Genomic DNA, 27,078 nt, shown 5'->3' with positions numbered 1-27,078 from the left:
CACCCCTCTATCCCCTCCCCATCCACAGTTTCCTGCTGTGCTCTGATGTCAGCTCTCTTTAGACAACATGTGTGCCGCCGACACGCGCCAGAAAGAAACGCTTTGTTTACCCCCCCCACCCCCCCCACCCACCATCAATTCTTCCCTCTATACCCTCCATCTTTGTTCTGTGTACCAGCAGGCTCCCTGGTTGTTGAAGAGAACCACAGGTAAATAAAAAGATAAGATAGGCGAGGGAGGGAGGGTGGTTGAAGGTGGGTGTGTGGTGGTGGTGGTGGGGGGGGGGGGGGGGGGGATCCAGATGGCACAACAGATGTGGTAACAGCAGCAGCTCTGCTGTGCAGACAGACAGGGAGCTACGAGCCGGGTCTCTCTCTGCTCCCATCACCTTCCCTCTTCCCTTCACTTGGCTACTCTTTATTCTCTTCTTAAAGACTCTATTCTGTTCTCTCTCTTTTTTTTTTCTCCTGCTCTTTCTGAGGTCACTTCAAGTCAGCTGAGATTTTTTTTTTTTTCCAGCACACATTAGAGTGAGGATCCTTCTGTTGGAAGATTTAAGCCCCTGTTCCAGCTAAGATCCACCCCCGCTGAGGTATCCTTCCGGAGGAGATGGAAGCCATGAATCTGTAGAGAGGCCGGCTTCAAGGTCTCCTCTGGTTTTTGTTTTGGTCCAGCTCAAGCTCAACAGGAGCCGCCGCTAGCTGTATGGCTATGCTCTTATGTGATCTGAGCAAACACGTCAAAGCATTGTGGCTGAAGGCTGCAGCCCCGCACACTTCGAGGCATTAAGACGGGGCGACTTAAAAGAACTTCATTATTCCCACCAGGGGAGAGCAGTAAAAAGTATGTAGAGAGTTTCACATTAGACAGACAGAGTTGGGCAAAGTACTGCCAGTATAGGAAGTTACAAATAGAAAAGAAAGTACAAACAAAAAAAGTACCTTTATGTCTGTACCGTGATGGCTGTAGTGCAAAATGATAACAAACAAACAGCAACAATGCACCAACAAGAGGCGTTATTGTACATCCTGATGGCTGATGGGAAAAAGGACCTGCGGTTCACTCGTCACTACGCGTGCCGGAGCGTGGTGCTGAAGGAGCTGCTCAGCGCCGGTACGGTACGGGGCAGGTGTACCAGAGTACAACCACGCTAATATCATCAGAGGGCGGTCCAGGACCATGCTGGGTCTCCCAAACAACCGGTTTTGTCTCCTAGTCCCTCCTCACAGGTCGTCCACTACGTCAGCATGCTACTGCATAGAAGACTGTATCACAAAGAGCCCTTCCTACCTGAAACACAGGCGCAGGGTAACAGCTAGCTAAAAAGAACAAAAAGGCCTGTCTTACATTTGGTGATTCACAAGACTTCAGGGAACTTATTCTGTGGACGGGACAAAAGTGGAATTTTATAGGAGGGTAAATCCTGGCAGATCTGCTGTAAAACTAACGCAGCATTTCAGAAATAGATCATCGTACATCGGTGAAACATGGTGGTGGTGGTTTGATGGTCTGGAGCAGCTTTGCTACATCAGGACCAGCAAAACGTGTTGAAGTTGATGGAAACGTTTAACAAAAAATCCTAAAGCAGAACATCTGGCCATCAGATTGTTACCTCAGTCACACAGCTGGAAAATGATCCAGCGTGCACCAGCAAGTCCGCCTCTGAACGTGAAACAAACTGAAAGTTTTGGAGTGGCCTAGTCAAAGTCTGGACCCATGTCCAGTAAAGATGCTGTAGCTTGACCCCTAACAGGTTGCTTATGCTGAAAGACATCTAAAGTGGTTGGATTAAAACAAATCTGCAAAGAAGGGTGGTCCAAACTTCCTCCCAAGGGATGTGACATCTCATTGCCACTTATGGCTTGACGGGAGCTATTAGGTTGAGGGTGCAATTACTTTGGTTTGGATGGATTTTTTTCCCCATTTGAAAAGTATGGGGCTAAAATAGTAGCTTTAACATTTGCAAATGTGTGTGGAGAGTTGTGTGTCTGTATCTCGATTTGTGCGTGTGCAGTGGGATTTGTAAATGTGTGAGAAGATTTGAGTGTCTGTACAACAATCTGCAAATGTGTAAAACTACTTGTGTGTAATCCGTTTTGCAAATGTGTAAAAAATCCACAAATCTGTATTCAGATCTGCAAATGTGTACAGAGATTTGCAAATGTGTAAAAAATCCACAAACCTGTATTCAGATCTGCAAATGTGTACAGAGATTTGCAAATGTGTAAAAAATCCACAAATCTGTATTCAGATCTGCAAATGTGTACAGAGATTTGCAAATGTGTAAAAAAATCCACAAATCTGTATTCAGATCTGCAAATGTGTACAGAGATTTGCAAATGTGTAAAAAAATCCACAAATCTGTATTCAGATCTGCAAACGTGTACTGAGATTCGCAAATGTGTAGATCAATCTGTAAGCACACACAGAGACACTTGTGTCTGAAGTGTTTTTGCTTCAAGACCCAGAAATACAGACAAATCATTGGTTACAAGTCAAGCGGTTTTTCGGTTGGCTCTCTTTACACACGTGATTTTTGCTACTGTTCTGCCGCGTGAGATGCACAAATGCGTGGAAGGATTTGTATGCGTATCTTTTCGATTTGTGTCCCCTTGCGCAGACTCACAGGCTCAAAGGCTCACATACTGCCCTGAGCGCAGGCTCACAGGCACACAGGCTGTCTCTTCCGGCTGTGGGAGGTCACGTGACTTTCAAGGATTTTACCAAAGCGTTTTGCTTCCAGACGGCTGATAAGGCAACTTGTTATAACTATATAACTTTCTCCCTTTAACGGCAAAGGTTTCTTGTTTTAATGAGAGACTTACCCTGCTAAAACCAGATAATTGTCTCCTCATAACAACGCAACATACCCCGGCATCAGCTCGCGGGATATTTGAGTGTCATGGAGAAGAGGAGAGACGGAGGGGCGCCTTTTATTTCTTTTTAAAAAGTCGTCATTTGTCGGAGGAATGTATTTCTGCACCGAGGAGTGACAAGGTAAGTCGTGCATATACAGCAAGTCCTCTACTTGAAATTTTATCAATTCGGCAGTTATTTATATTTAACAACTATGCTATGGAAACAAGTTGCAGCCCTGTAGTACAGTCTCTGGCTCCGTTTACACGGTGAAAACAGGTTTGCGTTGCCTTTGTACTCTCCATTTACACACTACAAGGTTTAACTGTTGCTTAGGGGGGCTTTCAGCTATAGCTGTGGGTTTATTTACAACAGTTTGCAGCCGAAACAGTCCTCCGCGGTGCCAGCACTGAGCTATATTATACACTGGAGTGCTAATCACCGTCTGTTTGAACGAGTCGCTTTGAAGCCACCAGCCGCCATATTGGTACTCCCCATTTCCCCCAGTAACTAGGGAATATGTGCGCTACAGCAGCAAATAACGAGGATTTTCTCATGTTCAGGGCGGGCTTAAAACTTTTAAAATCTGAAATGCCATATACTTTTATGTCATGTTCTAAAACTATCACGTAAGGAGAAAGTCATGTGCTGAAATATTTTGCATTTTATTCATTTAAATATATGTATTTAACATTTTTAAATATATAAATAACAATATACAAAAACATATATTTACATATGTGTATACATATATATACATATATACATAAACACATACTTATATAGACATATATATATATTTAATATGAATAACATGTAAAATATTTCAACATCTAATTTCCTAGTAGTTGATAGTGTTATTACATCCACTGACTGTAGAATTACATGTGAAACGTTTTCACGAAGCCAGAAAACTGCTTGTTGTTGCAACCAAATCCTATGGGATTCTGTGAGAGTAGGGAGTAGCAAGATGGCGGCCAGTGACTTCAGTTTTTCGGCAAAATCAGCACTCCAGTGTATTATATAGCTCAGTGGGTGCCAGCCGCTGTTTTCTTCTTCTGGGCAATTTGACCCGGAGCTTCAAAAATCACAGCACTACTAGTGGTGCGTCATGGGAATTACACCGTTTAAGTACTCTGTAAACAGGGCCTGTGACTGCTAATGTACCTATGCCTTTATGTATTTGAATTAAATGTAATTAAAATAAATTTTAATTCGACACTCGTAAGGCTAATTAAAAGTATGTGTATTCTACACAATAAAAGTGAGGCTAGATAAAGCTACATTTATCCATATTTTATTGTGTCAAAACAAAGTGATGAATACAGAGCTTTCTAATGTGACTATTCACAAGCCAGTAAAGGACAGCTATTTATATCAGATCCATTAATAAACCCAGTCAACTACTGCTTTATGCTTTAATAAGGAGAAAAGCAAAAACTGATAATCGATTATTATTGCTGCAAATTCAAAAGTTAATATCAGAATTTATCAATAAAAGCACCTGGCAGCAAGGCACAACTGTTCTCAGTTTATTAGTTGTTGCATTTGTTTTTTATGATGTCTTTTTAAACTTACTCAGAAAAGAAAACAAATCTTAATCAACAACATTGTTGCATTGTAGTCTAGGTTTGAGCAATTAAACATTGATCCAGTCTAACCTTTAATCACAATTTTAAACAGTAGCTATTCTCCTTCTGATGGGAATTCTGTAAAAGTACTTTTTAAAATTCCCATAAACAAAAACATTAAGGTAGGAGGACCAGGATTAAGATAGCTACATTAAAAATACAGCCAGAAAATCATGAATGTTCTCTTTTGCATTTTAGAATGCCTGTGCATTTGATCTGACACAAAATTTAAATACTTGAAAACTTTGAATTTGGAATATTTAGATTCTCACATTTAGCAGAACTAACGTGCTCAATTTTTAGAAAGAATACATTGTTATTTTTACCTTTTGTTTAAAATAAAAAAACTTGAAAGAACGATAACAAAATCTCTGCTGTGTTTACAGGTTGGCATCTCTAAAGCTGAATACATGGATGGTGCTGTCCAAACGTTACTGCTGGATATTTTCTTCCAGCAGTAACAGAGGGGGTACCACAGCCAGAATTCATATCGACATGGAGACAGAGAATGGTACAATGAAAGACATTCAAAGATTTTTGCGTCTTGATGACAGCTATCCTGAAAACTACTTCATTGTGGGATCCAGCACCCACAGCCAGCACATCAACAGCTGGTGGGATTTCTTAAGGAAACGTTGTGCACAGTACTGGATGAACCTTTTTCAAAAACTGAAGAATACAGATTACTTTACTGGTGACTTCTTGGATAAGCAGCCAATTCTGCTCACCTGTTTAAATATCACTGAGGTATGTTTGAATGTAAAAGATAAATACTATATGATATATGCTTTTAAATATGGAGTATGTACTTTAAGAACTTGTTTATTTTCTTGTCTTTCAGGAAGAACTCTTAAAGTGGTTCACTTATGGAACATAATTCGTAAGATTAGAGATACTATTGCTCCAAGTTGCCGGTCCTACATGATGTATACCCTTCCACGGCTTTTTGGTGAACAACACAATCTCAAACAGGTTTCTGAGCAAGCGGCGGAAACTTGCACAGTCCAACGTCTTCAGAGGACCGTTCACACGTGATGAGACAGTTCGAAGTATCATACCTTCTGATGACAGAGAACTTTCTTCATGCACCGTCCACACATGATGAAACAATTGAGTTATGCTTATTTTTAAGAGCTTATATACGCACAAACCTGTGACACGTGTGATATTTTCTTGTAAAAAAAAGTTTGTGGAGCAAATGACCTTGTGAGCCTGTCCAGAATGAACCTGTCACTTTCCCACACAGTCAGAATTAGGCAGCTGCAGACCCCACAACCCATAAAGGACAGGCAGTCAAAGAAATACAGATGGAGGGGGAAAAAACAGACCTCTGTTTTCTACGATTCCCATGTACTTAAAGGTTTCATCATGATGTACATAACTTTTTGAATTTTGCTGCTAGGTTTTATATTTTCTGTGATTCTTGTTGTGTTTGACAGCAAATATATGCTGCTACATATATTAGGACAATAACAAGAAATCTAACTTCACATTTGCCTTGTAATCTGTCATGTAGGACAAAATGTTTAAATGACATGTTCTGTAAACCCCTCCACTGCTCCTCATATTCAAGACATACTTTTTATATTTATAACAGCAAGACTTATGGTTCTCTGTTACTGAACACTGAGACCCAAGTTATGTACTGTTTCACAATGACGATATGGTTGAATGATATATGAAAACCTTTAATGAATCTTTGGTAAAAACCCATTACAAAATGAAGTGTTATGGTTTGTGATCAAACCAACTCATTCTTTCCTTAGAAACATAACATTATACTCCAATGTTACATCAACTCACAGAAGAACATACATTAAAAGTACCTTTAACAAGTGCTCTGAAAGATCCTTTTGAAAGGAAGTTTTCTACCTCCAGAAGATGACCAAACTAGAACATGATCTATGAGTATTAAAAAGATCAATACATGGATCTCAAAAATGAACATGAGAAAATCCTTTTACATACAACAGACAAAAGTCTTTGTTAGAAATCTGGGCACTATTGCACTCAAAGCATTTATCAATTTTACAATCAACTTTGAAGAATATAAAAGAAAAATAATGCCCTATGGAAAGAAAAGGAAAATCAGTACAGTTTAAACACATGCTTCAGAATCTTTACCTTAAAGAAGCTTTATAGCAACAGCAATAATTTGACTTCAAAACTTGTATTTCACAATGTTGTTGGAGTAATCTTTTTAATCAGTATTTTTGCTCTATATCTTTGTCAGCAAAAACAAAAGCTAACTGACTCTATTGTGGCTCACTTCCATATGTTCCTGAAAACATGACCATTTTGAGTCAAATGGTAAACTTTCCTTTGAAATATATTACATAGTGGTATTACCTGTAACCAAAAACATTTTAGATCAAATTAGACTTTTTCCATGAAGATTTGCATGAAAAGAGTTTTTCAAGCAATGTCTGTTGAAGGACACCTCTTTCACCTTTCCCTTGGAACTCGAAGCAAAATCTCCAGGTGGCAATTCTGTCAGCATAGGTGGGAATGTAGATGACCAAGCTCTCATCATCCATGCTTGCTATAGCTGATATGTCTACAAGCACAATGAAATTATGGTTAATATAAAAAAGAAATAAACTAAAATGACTCTTTTAAGCACACAATTATTAATCTTTACAGCAGAATTTATGATTGTATGCATGACATGTTTTAAAAAAAATTAAGCTGCTTATCCGTATCTCTATATCTTTTTGTCAGCCTATCTCATTAACATCCATGAAGAACTTTTGCAGTCACAGGCCCTGTTTACAGAGTACTTAAACGGTGTAATTCCCATGACGCACCACTAGTAGTGCTGTGATTTTTGAAGCTCCGGGTCAAATTGCCCAGAAGAAGAAAACAGCGGCTGGCACCGCGGAGGACTGTTTCGGCTGCAAACTGTTGTAAATAAACCCACAGCTATAGCTGAAAGCCCCCCTAAGCAACAGTTAAACCTTGTAGTGTGTAAATGGAGAGTACAAAGGCAACGCAAACCTGTTTTCACCGTGTAAACGGAGCCAGAGACTGTACTACAGGGCTGCAACTTGTTTCCATAGCATAGTTGTTAAATATAAATAACTGCCGAATTGATAAAATTTCAAGTAGAGGACTTGCTGTATATGCACGACTTACCTTGTCACTCCTCAGTGCAGAAATACATTCCTCCGACAAATGACGACTTTTTAAAAAGAAATAAAAGGCGCCCCTCCGTCTCTCCTCTTCTCCATGACACTCAAATATCCCGCGAGCTGATGTCGGGTTATGTTGCGTTGTTATGAGGAGACAATTATCTGGTTTTAGCAGGGTAAGTCTCTCATTAAAACAAGAAACCTTTGCCGTTAAAGGGAGAAAGTTATATAGTTATAACAAGTTGCCTTATCAGCCGTCTGGAAGCAAAACGCTTTGGTAAAATCCTTGAAAGTCACGTGACCTCCCACAGCCGGAAGAGACAGCCTGTGTGCCTGTGAGCCTGCGCTCAGGGCAGTATGTGAGCCTTTGAGCCTGTGAGTCTGCGCAAGGGGACACAAATCGAAAAGATACGCATACAAATCCTTCCACGCATTTGTGCATCTCACGCGGCAGAACAGTAGCAAAAATCACGTGTGTAAAGAGAGCCAACCGAAAAACCGCTTGACTTGTAACCAATGATTTGTCTGTATTTCTGGGTCTTGAAGCAAAAACACTTCAGACACAAGTGTCTCTGTGTGTGCTTACAGATTGATCTACACATTTGCGAATCTCAGTACACATTTGCAGATCTGAATACAGATTTGTGGATTTTTTTACACATTTGCAAATCTCTGTACACATTTGCAGATCTGAATACAGATTTGTGGATTTTTTACACATTTGCAAATCTCTGTACACATTTGCAGATCTGAATACAGGTTTGTGGATTTTTTACACATTTGCAAATCTCTGTACACATTTGCAGATCTGAATACAGATTTGTGGATTTTTTACACATTTGCAAAACGGATTACACACAAGTAGTTTTACACATTTGCAGATTGTTGTACAGACACTCAAATCTTCTCACACATTTACAAATCCCACTGCACACGCACAAATCGAGATACAGACACACAACTCTCCACACACATTTGCAAATGTTAAAGCTACTATTTTAGCCCCATAGAAAACAGCATTTTTTTTGTATTTACTCAGTTTGACTTGTTTAATAATCAAGTTTGTTTTTGCCAGCACTGCGTGCTCCCCAAGTGTTTTATATGATGTGTGGATAAATATTTACAATTTTATTAATTTTGGTTCAGGAGACAACTAGTTCAATATCAACCCTACACTCCACCCATGAGTAATTATTACTCTGAGCCTATCTATTTTAAATCAGCTACTGTTTTGCTTTTCACTGAAGTACATTTTTACACCTCTACTTGTAGTTGTACCAAACTCACTGTACTTCTACGTGAGCACACTGCTTCAGGTAAATTTCACTTCTGTGCTGAGGTTTGACTGCTGGAGTGGCACTCATCCTCTCCTGTGAAGGTTTAAAGTCGCTGAAGGGGAGAATTAGTCACGCAGCAGAGGGACGGTCTCTCTGACTCCAGACAGATATTTATCAGTTCTTAACACCACATCCGTCTGGACGCATTTTGGTTCCTCACTTTGTACGTTGGAGGAGGTCATTTGATGGATTTGTTGGAAGACCATCTTTGCTCAATATCCCATCACTTACTTGTCAACTCTGTCAATGTAGATCTCAACATTATTTAACACTTTATTTATATATCACTTTACAACAAACAAGTTACACTGAAGTGCTGCACAGCAAGAAGAATAAAATACGTAACACTGATTGGTTCAGTCCCCTCTGCATCTGCCCCGGTGGTCTCTCCATTAAAATGAGAGTGATCAATGCCTATTACTAGCAAGGCTCACATTTTAAATATTATTTTGTGGTGAGGAGGACCTGGGCTTTGTTTTTCTCTGGGACTTGGTATTGAGAAAATGAAGTCTCGGGTTTTTTAAAACTGTGTATCAGAGATGATGCTCATTTCTTTGCTCACCTAAGGTTTCTTGCAGGGATGGTGGGACAGCTGTAATTTTCAAAAAGACATTTTCACGTCAGATGATCTCTTCAAGCTCATATAGCTCTTTCGAGATGACTATAATCAAAGTTTGACAAGCCTTGGGTCTGCTGCATCTTTTCTGTGGGACCCTCAATGCTTCTCGTCTTCCACTGTTAAATTAGACAAGATCGTTATTCTCAGAGACTTAATTATTTATGCCAGATACTCGTCAGATAGTACCATCAAGGAGTTTCTCAGCATCATGGACTCTTAACTTTGCTCAACGTGTATATGGACCTACCTAGACACATCATTTGAACATTTATGTTGTCTTCCAAGTTCCAGAGTTTTTGAAGAAGTTTGCCCCCTCTGGTGACAAGTTGAAATGCATCCGCCGCTGCAACTGCACAAGTCTTTTGTTTAGAGGCCTAATGTCTTCTGAGGTAATAAAGCTATAAATATTGAAGTTAACTCATGTTCTCTCACTAATGCATCGATTACGACGGGACCATTGTAAACGTATGTATGGGAAAGAGAAATTAACTATATAGCTTGTGTAATGCTCCTTTAAATCCAGCATTCAAAATCTTGTAATTTGCTTTGTTCTTTGGCCTTTGGTTCACGGAAAATCGGCCTTGTTTCTGTCATTCAAGGAACATTTCTAAACTGCAACATAGTGTTTATCAGCTGGACTGGAAAAAATAACCCATGCATTTGTGTCATTGTGTACAGATTACAATGCAATGGCCAGTTTACTGGTTTGGATAAATCATCCCTTTTTCTCCTCAGAGTCATACAAAATGCTGCAGCCAAACTACTTATCCATTCCAGCAAGCGAACTCACATGACCCCCAGTTTATATTCTTCACAATGACTACAAATAGATTGTAGGAATCATTTTAGATTGCTCTCACTAACTTATAGAGCACTAAACAGCCAGACCCCCAAACTCCTTATCTAATTTCTGCTGTCTTTGTGTAGATACTCAGAACCTTATAGTCTTAAATACTCTTAAAATGCAGTTAAAACTTTCCTGTTTAAAGAGGCTTTTTGCTGGATTTCCATTGGGAAGAAAATCATGTGTTACCACAACAAAAAGTCGTAGCTGTAAAAGTATGTTTTGACAGCTGAACTGATTTGCATTGTTAATTTAAAGGGGCTGTGCAAGAATATACCACGACTCCTGACAAAAGAGCAATTATGTGACAGAAATGACTGAAGAACGGTAAGGGAAAGCTCTGATCCCCCAAATACCATAACCACTGTTCTATTATTGTAGATGTTTGAGTTCCTCCAGGCCTTTATAGCAGCAAAACAGTCCAATTACAGCTTCAAAGACGTGTTTGTTTCTTGATTATAATGTCATTCCGTGTTAATTATTACTTCTCCAACAGAAGGTTATGGCAGAATACCTGCACCAATACGCATCTAAAATGTCAAGATATTATTTGTGTGCTTCCTCACTGAAAACCTTCAAATGCAGACATATGTGAAGATTCACACCCACTTTCCACCTGCCTTTTAATCATCATATATATGAATATCCGTATCTATATTGAGACAATCTATATTTGGTATTCAATCATTTGTTTCTTAGTAATTGAGTTGCTTCTAGCCTATACGGCAGCAGGAGAAATCTTTTAACTAGCCAATATATCAACTGGTTCAATATGTCATGTATGAGCATCTGCCCACCTGCTGCAAACACAGTAATATATTCACTGATTCAAAACAACAAAGTTGATGGAACAGGATTGTTATACCCATGAAAGCTATCTGAAAAGTAGCACAAAGCAGAAAAGTGTAACTTGTATAGGATCCAGCACCTTAGATAAAAATGCACCTTTACTGACTAAATCAAGTAATTAACAGTACATAATTAATTAGTTACTTAATTGATAACATTAAAGAAGTGGGTAAATAATAAATAAAAAATAGAATGCCAATCCTGTGCATTGAAGCACCGACCTCTCTGCAGGTGTTGAGCCTCTGTTTTCTGCAACATGATAGCCAGCTCCGTCTCCCGTTCCTGCGCTGACAGGGTCACAGAAGCCATTTGCTCTGCATGAGCCCGCTCTGCACTCTCTCTGTCCTGTCTGAGGAGAAAGGCACAGAGACATTAACGCTATAGTTAATGCTGCCATTGGATCCAGTTACACGAAGGTGTATCAAATCCACTTTTTAACCATGAAGCACCCCATCCATGCAGGCACATACATTAAAACTCCAGGTTAGAGGACAAAAAGCATGTCATCATGACGAAAGTGGGGGAAATAAATTTAATAAAACTGACATTCTTGGATGCAGATCACAATCAAACTCATTGGTTATTAGGGGTGTAAATCACCAGCTTTATCACAATACATGTTATATCAATTTGTTTGGTTGATTATATATTTGCCGATATCACAAAGTCTGATCGATACGATCGGTATGATGCAATATCACCAGCCCCTCTAACATTATCATTTACATTAATAACTCAAAAAAAAAAGCGATTTGACCATTTTATTTCTAAGCAGGCATTTAAGTCAAAAACAAAATTCTTCTAATTTAAAAATATCAATAATAATAGATCACCTGTTCACTTTAGTGTCATGCTTTGTGAATTTTAAAATAAAGGTGCATCTTAAAAATTATATTTTCATTTTGCATAGATGTAATTGGATCGTTTATCATTTAATTGATATATCGATGTGGATCGATGTATTGTTACATCCTTTTTGGCCATTAGACTAAAAAAAGCTAAATTTAAAAAAAGCTAAATAAAAAAAAAAGCTAAATAAAAAGGAAATAAGTGCTGGGTAAAGCATCTGATGCTACCCAGTCCTCTACAGAATACTGACCATCTCCAATTATTCACCGAGGCCCAAAAACAGTCACGCTTAGTTTTAGCACAATGATCTAATTTTGTCTGAATCTAAAACATAACGTTTTTAATTTTACTCAACTAAAGCGTTTCTGTTTTAGTGAACTTCAGCGCTTGGTAAAAGAACTTACTCCGCTCGAACTCGATCAGTTTTTTTTTTTTTTTCTTGTTACAGCCACACGCATCAGCTGTGACTTTGTGTTATACGCCCACTCGTAGCAGGGCTGTGGGGACGCAGTTCTCCAGCAGTGACAAACAAGCTGCTCAGAGCTGATGGGAAGATGGCTGGAGCCACATCCAGGGCAATCCTGGGAGAAACCCTGTTGGAGGCTGCAAAAGCTGTGAGGCTGGAGCACAGCACACTGCGTTAGGACGGCCCAGTCAAAGTTCAGAGGAAAATAAAGCAGAGAATTTGTGGTGAGGTTAAAAAAAATTGATGTCCACATATGCTCTAGCTTGAATCTAGCTGAGCTTAAGGGGCATGAATTGCAGTCTCTACATGTACAAAGCTGGTCGAGGTATAGTCCAAAACAGGATAGGTTGGTTCTACTCGCACTCAGCAAAGATGAATATTAATTGTATTTACATTAAGAATGGATTATTTACTAATTAAAGGAATTTTGTTTGTCTAGGTTTTATATCGAGCTATTAGTTAAAGGGCTCCACACCATCATTTTCATGTTATGAGCATTTCCTTTAAAAAAAAAAAAAAAAAAAAAAAACATGTTTCCTTTTTATTCTGGTTCATAATTGTGCAGATTAAATAAAGTCAGAATTAGTGTTAAAATAAAATCAAGGGTGGCCACCTGAGGGGGGAACTGCAGGCGACCTGAAAACTGTGCTCGCTCAACTAGGGTTTCTGCAACAAGCTAGAGAAAAGAGCAAGGAAGGATCTGCGAAGTATAAAAAGAAAGACTGACGGCCGAACACAGACGTGACAGATGAGGCGGGAGGAGAGGACACCCTGTGCAACATGAGAGGAACAAGGGGACAGATGAGACATGAGGGGTTGAACGCTGTGGCGACCCCTGGGTGACTTTGCTGCTGTCTGCGACACACAAACCATCATTTAACTGCAGGCTGCTTCGGATTAGCACTTTATCAACTGAGCCGTTCAAAGTTAAAGGATGAAAAGTTGGTTAAAATCTTTGTGTAATGCAAAAAAAATAGATAAAAAAACGGTTTATCAGATTTATTTCATAACTAAACGGTACATGCGGTGCTAATGCATTATCCTGACATATCTGACACGGATCAGGGCGGCAGAGCAGCCTGATCTGCAGACATTTCCCGTTTCATTCAAATCCTTCTGATCATCAGAAGCGAGCAGGTAAGATCCAAACGGAGGTAGCGTCGGCTTCGGGCGACTCTGCATTCTGTTCCTGCATGAATCAAACTTTATAGTTCAACTAAGTCCAAGCGCACTGAGACAACAGAGGGACAGACAAAGAAAGAGAGAGACGAAAAACTACAAAGACAGGAGGAAGGAGAAAAAAAAGAAAAAAAAAAAAAAAACGAACAAATAAACAGAACTCTTCCTGAAGTCCAAAGGCGCTAATGAAGAGAGAATTCTCCAGTTTAAGTGAAAACTTTTCTCCCCTACAGCGCTTGGCCTGCATCTCTAAAGTGACCGCGTCTGTCTGTTCCTTCGTGTGTGTGTGTGTTCTCCTGCTGTCCTGCTGTCTGGGGTGTGAAAGCGGGTGGCGGGTGTGCAGGGGACACAAGGAGACTGTGTGTGTCTGTACGCGTATGAGTGTGAGCGCATGAACCCCCGCTGGGCTTGAACAGCAGCCTGAGCCACCAAAGCGCACACCAGGGCTCAGCGGGAGACGGCGGGCAGGCATTGCCAGCCATTTGGTCCTGCAAGAGGTTCCAGGGGGGCCGTGTGTTTGTCTATGCGTGTGTGCGAGCGTGTGTGCGTGAGCTCGGGAACAGGGGGGTGGAGGGGGAGCTCACACCAGACCTGTTTACCCACCAATTAGCATCAGACAGATCGCCAGAAAGTTCCAGCAGTCAGCTATAGAGTGGCGGTGATGAAGAGGAGGGTGACAAAAAAAACTAAAGATAGGGAAGCAGAAAAGACCAAACATTTGGCACCTGGCTGCTCGTGCTCGTCTCCGTTACCTCCTGAGGTACAGAGTACAAACAGATTAAAAGGGCTCAATCCTCTAGGCTGGGTGGGGGGGAGCGAGGGGCTGGGGGGGGTCTGACCTCAACTTTAAAATCAAACTGAAGGTAGAGAGTCAAATTAATGCGGTTTAAGCGCCCACGCCATTCTGTTTACCCAATTAAAGCGAGCACAAAATGGCCGCTGACGACCACTACCAAATTAAAGCGTGAAAAACGGGGAGCAAAGGAGAGGCGTCGGTGGGAAGCCAACCTGGAGCAGGTGTTTGGGGCGCCGGCTCGAACAGAGGCTGAATATGGAGGGCTGGAGCTGCTCAGATCTCCTTGGGCAATAATCTGCCAGCCAGTTAATTGGTGAATGGGCTCTGGGACGCTGCCTGTGGCAGGAGCTTGTTTTGGGCCTACGAGGCAATAGACTGAATGTTCAGTTAGCAGATAGCTGGGCCTGTTTGTATATGCATGGCCCGCTGCACTGCAGGACAGCTTGATAAGTACGGCGGGAGCTGCATGGGCCAGAGGCCTAAGGTAGGCTGGAATGGCTCTGGGGCTGCAGCCAGGTACAGTGGCTGCTGGGTAAGTGGGAGGTGGCAGAGGCGGTGGCTGGCCGGCAAGCTGGCTGCAGTGATGAGGAAGAAAAAGGGAGCCCAGTCCGCACAGCCTGCTTAAGTGGGTACTATTCAAGCTGTTGCCCATTAGATGTGGGGAGCCAGGGCCTGACCAAGCGCAGAGTTTGCTGCACCCCATGGTGAAGCCGGCATCTCACGCCAGAACCACCAAATGCCACGATTTATCAAAGGACGAGCACAAATTAAACTCAGACGGTGTACTTGGAGGAATCAGAAGAAAGTTGCCGATGCCAGACGCCCCGACCTCTCTTCAGACTCAGCTACACTCGCTCAGATACGAATACGCACGCTCGCTATACAGGCACAGATAACAAAAAAATATTACTTTTTTAAATCAACCTTTTGTAACACTCTGGACTATTAGGTGCAAAATATTTATACTGCTGGATTAAACTGATTTGTGCGTTGCACCAGTCTTGAAACACAATGTTGAATTTCAACGTCTGATTCAGCAACAACGTAAATTTATCTCAGATCAGCTGGATATCAAAATTTAAAACATGTTTGTCAAAACACGCCTGCACATACGGGCTCCTTAAAGCGCATTTTGTGCTCTTTGACAACTTTATTCTGTTTGTGAATAGGAATAAAACAGCAGTGGCAGTGCTTTGCTCGGCAGCTGAACTGGGCCCAGTTTGAGGACCACCGGGTCCAGTTTAAAAAGTGTCCAAACACAAAAATACAGAGAAAAACCCACGCTTGCTTAACTTTTGAGCGTGGGCGTTCACTCAGTGACTCGGGAACCAAAGTGATGAATAAGTTTGACAAAAAACTAGAGTTGTAATCTAGCAAAAATAAGATAAAAGGTGTAATTGAAGAATAAGGTTAAAATTAATTTGAATTTGTTTTTAAAATTCAGACTTCTTTTAGATAATTAATCAGGAATAAAGTCCAGAGACTGAAAAATCCATTGTCAATACCAGCTTGTCCTTGCGGGGGGGACAGGTGTCTTACCGTAGCAGTCACTTCTACACCCTGAACAGATCGCTAGTCCATCACAGGGCAAACGCAAAAATAATAAAACGGAAACAAAATAAATTATCCAGACTTTTCAAACTTGCCGAGAACACTTAATATCAAATAAATAACGTTTCTGGAACTATTTTTGCTTCTTTTAAACAAGCCAAACCAGAAAGTTATTTTAACAGAGCGTATTCAGTTGCCACATCAAACAATAATTAATTTTGCATGTGGCAGTAAAACTTCATAAAGCAGTTCATCGGATCGAGGCATATTCATATTTTTCTGGTCCAACGTGTTCATTCGTTACACACTAGCCGCTGTGAAATTAACATGAAGGTAAACAGACTGTAAACTGATTGTCGTTTACAACGAGTTCGTCAAGAGGAGACACGGAGACGTCTGATTGTGTGGCACTAAGTGGGGCAGCGTTAAACTCCAGAGGTAAAGGACCTTCAATAGTTACCAAGAATCAGTCCGATGCATGAAGGTCACACTCTGATCTCTACTGCTATTGCATCAGCAGCTGCAGTTTCACAGTTTAACCCATCATCCTGGAACGGAGCAAGCATAGCTAACCTCTCTGGGCAGGGAGAGCATTGTTTAGAGAAGCAGCTGAGAGGCCAATGGCACCTCTGGAGGAGCTGCAAAGACCCCCAGCTCGGCTAGGAGAATCGGTTGACAGGGATCATATTTAGCTATCGTTGAAAGAAAGCCAAAATAAATCCTGTGAGTTGCAAGCCAAGTAGGGGGCAGAGTAAACATGCAGAAGAAGCATCTCTGGTCATGTAAAACCTGAAGTTCACTGAGGTCAAGATATTTAGAGAAGAAGAAGGGGCCAAAACTGGTGTCTCTAAACTTAGGAAAGCGATAGAGACATTTCTTGAAAAGGTTTGAAATTGGGATTTAATTGAACAAAAGTATTGACTGATTATACATGTATGCCTCACCTTTTAGATCTTTGAAATTTAATAAATTAAGAACCATGTATCGTTCTCCTTCACAACAATCCATCTCTTTGTGTCTCTCGCATACGATCTCTGCAAAATACACTGAAGTTTGTGGTTGGTAAGTTACAAAAAGTAAAAAAAAAAAAAAAAAAGATCCGGATCTTTTTTTTTTTTCCCAAAGCACTATAGTAATCTTTGTGTTGCAATTTAAAAACTGTTAAAAATAAAGTGAGCCTGGTATATTCCAGCGGTAGTGTCGTATAAAAGCACATCTGTTGGTTGTTAAACCGCAGCGATGATTCATTGCTGCAGACTGCAGCCGCAGCTATCTGTGATGGACTGCATCAATCACGCTTTGCATCCATATTCAGCAGTGTGTGTGTCGCAGCGCTACAAACATGCTTCCTGCTTACAGTATGCGAGCGTGCCTGTTCGCATCCGTAACTGAGACGTGATTAGACAGAGGCCTTGTGAAGGCCTGTCTCCCGGTCCTGCCAACAATAATAAGAGCCCGGCAGAGAAAATACGGCGACATATTGAACGTTTGCTGTGAAGCTGCACACAATAAACATCTGAATTATTGTGTGTAAAAGCAAAAAAAAAAAAATCATAAGTGTCAGATTTTTTTCTGGTTCACTAACACCTCGGTGCGTTTTAGCACATTTTTATTAAACCTCTGGCTGATGCAAGTCAATCACTCTGCTCTTGTTTGTCTCCTCGTCTCGCTGTTCCACCAAATTAAACAAACAGATCAAATAGTGGAGGAGCCGGATGCTCGTCTGTGGCGTTTCCAGCTCCTAATTCTACCTATCCGTCCGTCGATCTGTCCAGAGCGTTTCCATCTCTGCTCCGATCTAGTTTTCTGCTGTTTCCATCTCTCCCTCCTCTTTCTCCTCCCACCCTTTTTTCCTGTAACTAAACTGGCTGTGTCTCTCTCCATCTGCTGGTTCTTCCTTCAGCGGCCCTGCACCTGTTCACACCTCCTCTCCTGTTGGCCACCTCTTCCCCCCCCCCTAATCTCCCTCTCGTCTCCCTCCCTCTTTGCTCCGTGCGATGCTGCCAGGCCTGCTCCTGGCTCGGTTAGCCTCTCTGTCATTCAATCCATCTGTCAGCAAGTCAACTTTGTTTACAGCGGGCGGCCCGAGCTTAGTTTCTTCTTGAAGGAACGCTAAAGGCCCCCCTGCTGTCATGAAGGTCAGCTGTAAGCCAATTTTACCCGAAAAAGCAGGAAACCGCAACAGTTCAATTGCATCCTCTCCGCCCTGAAGTTTGGACAATAGTGCAAGTCTGATCATCTTAAAAGCCCTCGATACAGTTTGTGCTTATTAATGACCGCGGGCAATTGCACATGGATAGCTGCAAACGGAGACGAACATTCCCACAGAGAGCAGCCCGGCTCTAGATTAAAGCAATTAGCTGCTGATTGGCCTCTGTCATCATCTCATCTAGTCACAAAACAGAGTGAGAGAAGTTTAAAAATCTTAATTGGCACAGGCGACTGATCGCCTTAACACAAGAGAACCAGGCTGGCAGCGCAGGCATCTGTGACTTCAAATTAAATAAATAAATAAATAAATATGCAGCATACGTACAATATGCTCTCATACCGACCTAAACCAGAATGACGGACTCAACGTCAATGTCAGATCTGTGCCCTGCAGAGAGGGTTGTGGTTAACATATGTGGAAATGTTGAAGGTCAAATCTATTCACAAAGTACTCATTAGAGTTAGATTATATTTTAGTGATTTGGACGCACGGAAAGCTGAGCTTTGTGCATACACGTGCAGAAATTTCCCAGTCTGAACAACACTTGCAGAAGGTCTTTATCATAAGACTTCAGCTGAAATAATGTTTTCTTCCACACTCGATGGTCCTGAGATTATTAAAAGCATACAATGTTTATTACCCCGAGGCTGTTATAAAACTATGAATGCATGTCAAAGTATTTCTTTAGAGTACTGTGTTTTTTCTGCTAGTTACTGAAATCAGAAAGCTTTTGAAATAAATGCATTCATGAGTTTTTGAACACAAGAAGCTTCTAGCCAGTGATTTATTTCCTCTACTGTTTTGGAGATGTTTCACCCTGAAAACTTAAGCAACAGCGTTTGGAAGAAGAAAAAAAACGTTGATCTCACGTCACATGATGACATCCTAATGAGGCGACTTCTGTAAGCCATCTGAAGCGCACAGGTATTAGCTTAATTGCGATATATTAAATTACTTTTTAGATTAATACACACCACTTGTTGCGTATCAATGCTCTGTGCGGGCTGCCCTTCTCAAAAACTCACCCGTATAACTTGAGAGGGTCTGATCTGTCACAGAGCGCCCCTCTAGGTCACATGACCCATTCCTAACAACAAAACAACAACCGATATGACACTTAACGGATCAGACATTTTTGGTTCTGACGTAGGATTTCATTTAGAGGGGTGAATGTGGCCTTGTCTTTACAAGTAACTCCACCACTTCTCAATCTGCTGATCCAAAGTGGTCTGCTATCAGATTCCAAAACACAGAGGGAGACTGTTTAATGTTGAGACAGTGCGGTATCAAAACATTCTGTCCCACGCGAACGCCTCCATGTCGTCCATTCATTTCTGATAATGGACACCGCACCAGGCATTATCCCTTACGTAATACTGTGAACACTCCTCAGATCGTTACCTATCATTAAAATAAATTAGTGTTATTACTATTATCTTATTATTTTTTTCAATCAGTTACTAGTTTTGATAGAATTGATTAAATTTCCATTAAAGTGTCAATATTGTGATTCTGAAAAGTATATTTTTAGAATAGATAAATGTAACTTTTTGTTTAGCATCAAATAAGATGGCTACCTGATGAGGAAAATTTATTTAACTCTTCAAACTGATTATAGATAGGTACAAGCCTGACCAATTTTATTTAATGAGTGACACGGTTTTTGATAACTGCGGTTATTAGTAGCTTTATCAATATAATATCCATTAATATTAACAAAGCAAATGAATGTTAGTGGTTCCTTGAATAGCCTAAAAGCAGGACTGGCCAAAACAGAATAAAATTTTTAAAAAAATTATGATGGTAAAACATGTATGAATGCCAGAGCACAAAGCTTGGGAGCACTGAGAGAAAGTGATGCTAAAACATTGACCTACATGGATAAAACGCTCATCCCACCTGTGTTGCAACTTACTTCACACCTGAGACATCAGTAATAATGTCTGAAACGCAGCTCACCTTCCCAAACTGCCATGATAACAGGGCCAACCAGCAGGAAGGCGCAGGCACCATTTCAGTCTGCTAACCCACCCCGCATCTCTTTCCTTTCAAGCCTTCTGCCAATTTCTCCTAGGCCAATTATTTTAATTAGTTTTGTTGCTCAAGTCTCAGAAATTTAGTTTTTTTTAATATAACTGAAGCAGAGTGCTCTTAAAAAAGTTGGGACAAGTGTTCGATGTGTTGAACCTTTTTTCCTTTTACAATCTGACCGGATAAATGCGACAATCAGGGGATGATTTAACTGTCCAATCCAGACTTAGGGAGATTTTGCTAAACAGATTTTCACCATACACATTGATGATAATGACATGCATGACCCATTTTTTCTCTTGCCCACTATGTGTTAGAAAGAAAGTAATATGTGTTTAAAAGCTCAAGAGTAAACAAACCAGCGTAACACAGAGACTCTTACTAAAACTTGTAAAATGCACTCAGGACAGTTCGATGTTGTCCTGCTGGAACAGGCAAGATCTTAAATGGAATAAAGGAAGCATTTGTTGGTCGAAAGTATCACTCATTACTGATGTCCTTTCAGATGTAAACGTTCCCCCTCATGTTAACATGGTGGCACAGTTTCATTTTTTACTGACATTATGAAGCACAGGAGATACATTCTACAAGGTAGCATTTAGACGGTTTCTAACATGCCTTGAGATAAACTTGGCTGTAATTAAGTGCTTTAAAAAATGTATTTGAACATAATGAAACCGGATAAAACTAAATTAAACTGAATAACAAGCTGAGGACATTAAGATGATGATTATCTTCTTATTTTTTATATTTAATGAGTTTTTGATTTATCATAGTTGCATATGAGGTCAGAAGTGCTCTTAAATCCTTAATTTCCCAAAGCTGTGAGGGCTATCGCCCTCTGCTGAGAATCAATAAACCACCCGCCCAGCTCACAGTCTGTTACATGTTTACAGACAAACATGCTACTGGCTCCACATGTTCTTGATCCTATGAGAATTTACACTGGCCATGTTTCCGTTCAGTTATGCAAATTTTAAGTCAACTTTTAAAACGTTGCCAAAAAAAAAAAAAAAAACATTATTTGCTCTTAACCATCCACTGGTTAAGAGCAAATAAAGCGTAATTTCGTCAGACGTTGACGTTACGCATGGCCGTAATAATCAGGAAGTAGAGGTTGCAAACGAGCATGGACCACAAGTCTGAGAAAAATAGGGGAGAGGTCTTCAGGAATGTGTTTTCATGTTAGCTAGTACTGGTGATGTTACACGCTGCCCAGAGACATGGAGAGAAAATACATTTTATGCGTGTTATGGGAATATCTGGGAAGACTCCAATAGCAGAAACAGCTGATCAGTCATGTGAGGTAAATGTTTGCTACGTTACCACCGTCTCGTCATTTAGTAAAGATGGGAACTCAGTTACTATTGTTTAGAATTCCACCCAAAACTCCCATAACACTACGTCAGACCTTATTCGGCAAATATGTTTCCATCTCCTGTTTTGTGCGTTAATCGAGCGTAAAAAATGTTTTTTGAAGAAGTTATTTCGGATTTTGCTGTGTCCACCAACCTTTTGTAATGCATTATTTCAAAATTCACATACAAAATGTTGGTGGAAACACAGCTACTGTCTCTCACAAGCTATTGTGTATCCAAAAACTTTAGTTTCTAAGGACATCATCGCAAACTGCACAGTTTAACGTGAAGATTTGAATTAATTGCACAGAATTTCACATCTTCCTGTAAACTGACCACTACCGCTCTTTTTGTCTCGAGCATCCATTAACCTGGACGTTCAGCTTGAACATTTACATTTTTGATAATGATTATTTCCACACTTTTTAACCTGTCAGTAAATGTTTGTCTGATACACTCCTACAACTGCACAGTAATCTATATCGCCTGTAAAGGGACTGCCATCTGTCTTTTTGACATTTTATTGAATGCTGAGGACTATTTGCACACTTTAAGCTTCTCAGGAAGTATTGTTGATGCAAGAAAAATTTATTTTTCAAGTGAAATATTATGTCTTGTTGTGTCTGTGTGTTATGTGTAATCTCTGTGTATTCTGAGCAGTGTCTCACCAAAAATTGGTGAGACACTTACCTTATGGTAACACATAATCACAATAAAAAGTCTTGATTCTTGAATAGTTGTGTTTAAATCAGACAGTTTAGAAAGATGATTAAATTGTGATGGAAATCTTTCAAAAATGTGTTACACATTTCTTAAAAATTATAAATTAACCTTATACCTGCAAAGAATATCCGAAATCTTTCCTAATCATTCAGTTTGCCATTTCTAAGTCCAGACGGACTTTCCTTTCCCTGCCGACCGGTTTTCCTTCCTTCGGTCGCTGCCTTTCTGTTGCCTTAACTGTGTTTTGTCTCTTGCTCCTTTCTTGTGAGCATCTCCCGGTACAACCAGGCGATGGAGACACTACTCTGCTATGTATGAGACCCTGCCTACTGCTGCAGCTGAAAAAGGGGAAACAAAGAGAAAGCTGAGGACTGAAGGCAATCGTTAAAACGAAACGCAGAAGAAGAGACGCTATATGAAGGATAAAAAGAGATGAAAAGCTGAAAGGAGAGATGAATGAGGTAAGAGAGTGACAGCGATAAAAGAATGAAATGAGGGGAAAGGAGGAGCAGATAGAGGTTCTGTCATGTTGGATGAAAGCTGTGCCTACTGGGCAGTGGGCACTGCGTAAAGCCACTGATGCTGCCACCCACACAGCAGGGGTGTGTGAAGGCACGAAGTTGACCAGATGACACACACAGACACGTCTACACAATAATTATCACAAGTCCGTGAATCTGCCACACAATCCAAACGGTGCAACTCTTTACAATATAAGCTCCTGGTTAACCCCGACAGAAACAAGCCTGACAGAGGCTAGGCAACATTGACACAGGGAGCATGTGGCAGTGAAAGAAAGACGCAAGCAGAGAATCAGGTGAAGACAGAACAGCGGATCCGTGGCACAGAGGGCTGGTTCTCTCTTTCGTTCTGTCCTCCAGCAGTAGTGTGTGTATGTAGGCCAGTGTCCCAGGGCACACTTGGCTGGGGTGACAACAGTTGTAGCCGACAGATTTGCCTCCATGTTGCCTGAGGTCTCACAGTCAGCGATCTGTCTATTCTTTCCCTTCCCAGCCCCACCAGACGGACAGATGACAATTCGCTCTGACAGTTTTCGTATTTAAAACACAGCACGACTGCTGCTGGCTTCGTCTGGAAATGTTAAACTTCAACTGTTCGGGCACAAATTAAGCAAGCGCATTCATTAGGTGAGCGATGGCACCAATGTAGACCGGAAAAGGTTACAAGAAAAGGGAAAGGGGAGAATCACACACAGGGTATATAACACACCAGGGAACACAGATCTCTTCTGGGGAGACTTTCTGTGGACGGGCGAGACTGAAGGGGAACTTTTTGGAGGATGCATGTCCCGTTACATCTGGCGTAAGACAAACATGGTGGTGGTGTGACAAGCTTAGCTCCTTCAGGATCTGGACGCCTTGCCCTCATTGGTAGAACCACAAACCCTGCTGCCCACGGGAGAGAGGGAGAACGTCCAGCCCTCCGCTCTACGGACTTAAACTCCTGCTCTTGTGGGTTTGGCTGAGTCAAGGTGGCTCTGGAGCAAAAGTACTTCAAGTGGCCAACAACAAGGCTAGTCTTTTTGGTGGAAACAAATAAATCAGGATTCCTAGTTCCCCTCAAAATACTGCTAAAACGTCTCGTCCTCATAACCCCTTTATCATGTATAACTTGTATTTTATGTATGTTTGACTTAAACTTGAACACTGACTGAACTACGTAGGGGGGAGCCTGATTTGCCAGAGTGGCGTTTAGGACTCTGCGGGCCATTTATTCTCTCTCTAAGTTGTTTACAAAGACTTGAGAGCACATAAAACACATGTTTCTATAGTATATCTCACCTAAAGTGGTTTGCAAATATAAATGACAACTAAAAGTTTAAGTCGCACGATGAGCTACGTCCATAAATAAGCCAGACAGTCGTACAACAACAAGACAGAGAGTCGAAGCGGTGAAAATTATTACCAAAAAACCTAAATAGGTCTCAACAGATTGAGCGAGATAGACAGAAGCAGGGGAAGAGAGGGAGGTGATGAGCAGGATGGCAGCGAGGGCACTCTGACAGCGAGGAGGGAAGAACGCAGCAAGGTCTCGTCACCGGGCCAACGGGCCCACCACTGTCAACATCATGCCACTCTGTGGTGCACACACACACACACACACGCACACACGGCTGGCCCACAGCCCTCCCAGCTGCCCTATCCGTAACTGTCTGATTAGTTGTGCTAAGCAGCCCCTCCCCTGCCAACCATGGTGCCATCTGCTACCCAACAACATGGCCGCCGACCAGAGAGGCACACACTCTCATAAACACACACACAGAGATGCACAACAGGCCCTGTACCTGGCACTGCCCCTGCTAACCGTCTCTCTCACACACACACGCGCATCAAACTTCACAGACACAGGTGTAGCCCAAAGGTATCAACACATAACATCCCCCCAAAGAGATGCATCAAGCCGCTCACCAACATCCGCGCACGTCAACAAACAACCATTTGCACACTGACACACACACACACACACACACACACACACACACAGAGAAGGCAGCGCATGGCGGTGACAGAGGTTAGACGCCGTCACTGCCAGGTAGGAAGAGCGCGAGCGTTCGCTGGCAGCGCCCGCAGGTTCATTATGGCCCCCGCTCCCCCTGAGCGGCTGCAGCCCGCGTGGCGCCCCGGCCCTTTTATTCCGGGCCGTGATTGGACAAGTGCCTCCTGCGGAGTTGGTTTGCAGCAGTTTTGTCGCGCCCAGATCTCGCTCGCTGCTCCAAGCGAGCCTCTGGCAGGACGAGGCATCTGCTGCCTCACCTTCCTCATTTACACTTCTCCGCCCTCGCGCGCACACACTCGGCTCGATTCGCCGCCTTTCCAGGCCTCGCTGTCACGAGTTGCAACAAGGGGGGGGGGGGGGGGGGGAAGCATGAGAACAAAGTAAAGGTGCAGCGTGAGCGGCAGCGTGGCGTGTTTAATCCAGTTCTGGGAAGTTTTGGAGACGAGGGTTTCAGCTGTGTCCGTCGGTCTCTCTGACTGCCTCTGAGCATCCAGCTGATGGCTTCAGCGTCTCAGAAAGGAGAGCAGATACAAAGCAATTATCTCCATCTCAAACTGTCACTTTGTCCCTTTCCTCAGCAATTTATTTAATGACTTACTTCATTTGTGATTATCATCATATTGACCTTAATGGCCAAGATCCAATCAAACGCACACTACTATAAAAAGATAATCAAATTTGTTCTAATCTTTGATAAAGTCAGAGAGGATAATCTGATACCATCTAGAGCAGGGGTGTCAAACACCGGTTCCGGCCCGCCGAACAATTTAGTCTGGCCTGGTGGCTAAATGCATTATCATTATTCAAAAAAATATTTTTTTTATTTTGTTTTTGCAGTGTCCTGTCTGGCAATGTGGCAATAAGAATTGTTGTCTTAATGCCAAAAAGAGCTCAGATTTGACTTTCACCAGTGGAGCAGTACGGCTTTTGCTATAGCGCTCCGCTTGATTTATGAATGTGAATAGTTTTATTACGATTCATGCGGGGAATATCTCAAATGATATGGACACTACAATGGGAAAGTAGGGGAGGAAAGGATAAACAAGAAGAAAAAAGAAAAGGTGAAAGAAAGGGGGGATAAAAGGAAGAGAATGATAAAACAATTATTGAAAAAAGAACATGTACTTCGTTTAATTGAAAATCTGCAGTTCCTATATTGTCCACGAGGGGCGCTGTGTTTTAATTAGCAGATGGTAGCACTGAGCTTCAGAGGTGGAAAATTTATTTTAAACCATTTCTTAATTTTTATCTGTTTGATGTATTTTGTCATGTAGGACAGTGTTTTTAAGTTCCAAAAAATGTGAATAAATGTTTTTCAACATTGTAGAATCACTGTGATCAGTTCTTATGCATAATGCACTTAAGTAAATGTTTAACTGAGTAAAAGTACTGTTGAAATTGCACACACTTTTCTTAAAAACGCTGAGGTTATTCATGATATATTGTGTAAAAGTGAAATTCATGTAATATAAAAATCAACAACAAGTCCACATTTATTAGTTCTATTTAATCTTGCAATGAGTTAACTCGTGTGGCCCTCCTGAGATCAGATTAAGCTGTAAGCGGCCCCTCAACCAAAATGAGTTTGACACCCCTGGTCTAGAGGAAGCCATCCTGATCACAGTTTTTGCTTTAAAAACTTGCGTGCCTTTATTTGGTTTGTTAAACGGCCAAAATAAGAACTGGTTTAATGTGTTGTTCGGTATTTGAACCAGACACAGTTTCAGGAACACAGGTCTAGCTCAGCCTGAATCTGAAGCAGTGAAAATTGCCTTTTTGGGGTTTCTAAATGTGTGTGCACTCAGTTAGTAATGCAAAAAAACAAAAAAACAGTGAAGGGTAAAATATTAAAGGTAAGATGTGACGTGCCAAGATGTCATATCAATATATATTAATGTCAAAATCTCTACATTTATTAAGTGTCATTAGATTTCTTTGTTGTATAAATTTAAAGACAAGACTCAGTTTTGGTGTCCATATGGATCCAGACCAGGAAAATAAATGAATCCACAGGCTTTTCTCCAACCTTCAAGGCTGCATAGGAACCCTGGTTCAATGTTCTCAATCAAAGACACAGACCCGTGAAGTGTAAAGGCACCGTCAAATCTCTGCATGAAGGCATCTTACAG

General features: G+C 41.3%; 1 protein-coding gene and 2 long non-coding RNA genes across 5 annotated transcripts in view; 1 reads left to right on the top strand and 2 right to left on the bottom strand.

Annotated features, from left to right (window-relative positions):
- Window positions 1–27,078, bottom strand: part of sdccag8 (SHH signaling and ciliogenesis regulator sdccag8) — a 70,247-nt gene that overhangs the window by 25,267 nt on the left and 17,902 nt on the right. For 2 of the 3 annotated variants that reach the window (XM_021317739.2, XM_012864980.3), the window contains exon 14: window positions 11,489–11,616. The exons of the other annotated variant lie outside the window; for it this stretch is intronic. In XM_021317739.2, coding sequence (XP_021173414.2) covers window positions 11,489–11,616 — 128 coding nt within the window. The remainder of the gene's footprint in view (window positions 1–11,488; window positions 11,617–27,078) is intronic. 3 annotated transcript variants of the gene reach the window in all.
- Window positions 2,957–5,977, top strand: LOC118557227. The gene is made up of 3 exons (XR_004927723.1): window positions 2,957–2,997; window positions 4,874–5,234; window positions 5,329–5,977. It is a non-coding gene; the product is annotated as an uncharacterized LOC118557227 (long non-coding RNA).
- On the bottom strand, window positions 6,160–7,667 carry LOC118557228. Its single transcript, XR_004927724.1, has 2 exons — window positions 7,623–7,667; window positions 6,160–7,044 (listed from the first exon to the last, which is right to left on the bottom strand). It is a non-coding gene; the product is annotated as an uncharacterized LOC118557228 (long non-coding RNA).

Source organism: Fundulus heteroclitus, chromosome 22, assembly GCF_011125445.2.
Source record: "Fundulus heteroclitus isolate FHET01 chromosome 22, MU-UCD_Fhet_4.1, whole genome shotgun sequence".
NCBI lineage: Eukaryota > Metazoa > Chordata > Actinopteri > Cyprinodontiformes > Fundulidae > Fundulus > Fundulus heteroclitus.
The sequence above is the reverse complement of the archived record's forward strand: the minus strand, read 5'-3'. Positions and strand labels throughout refer to the sequence as shown.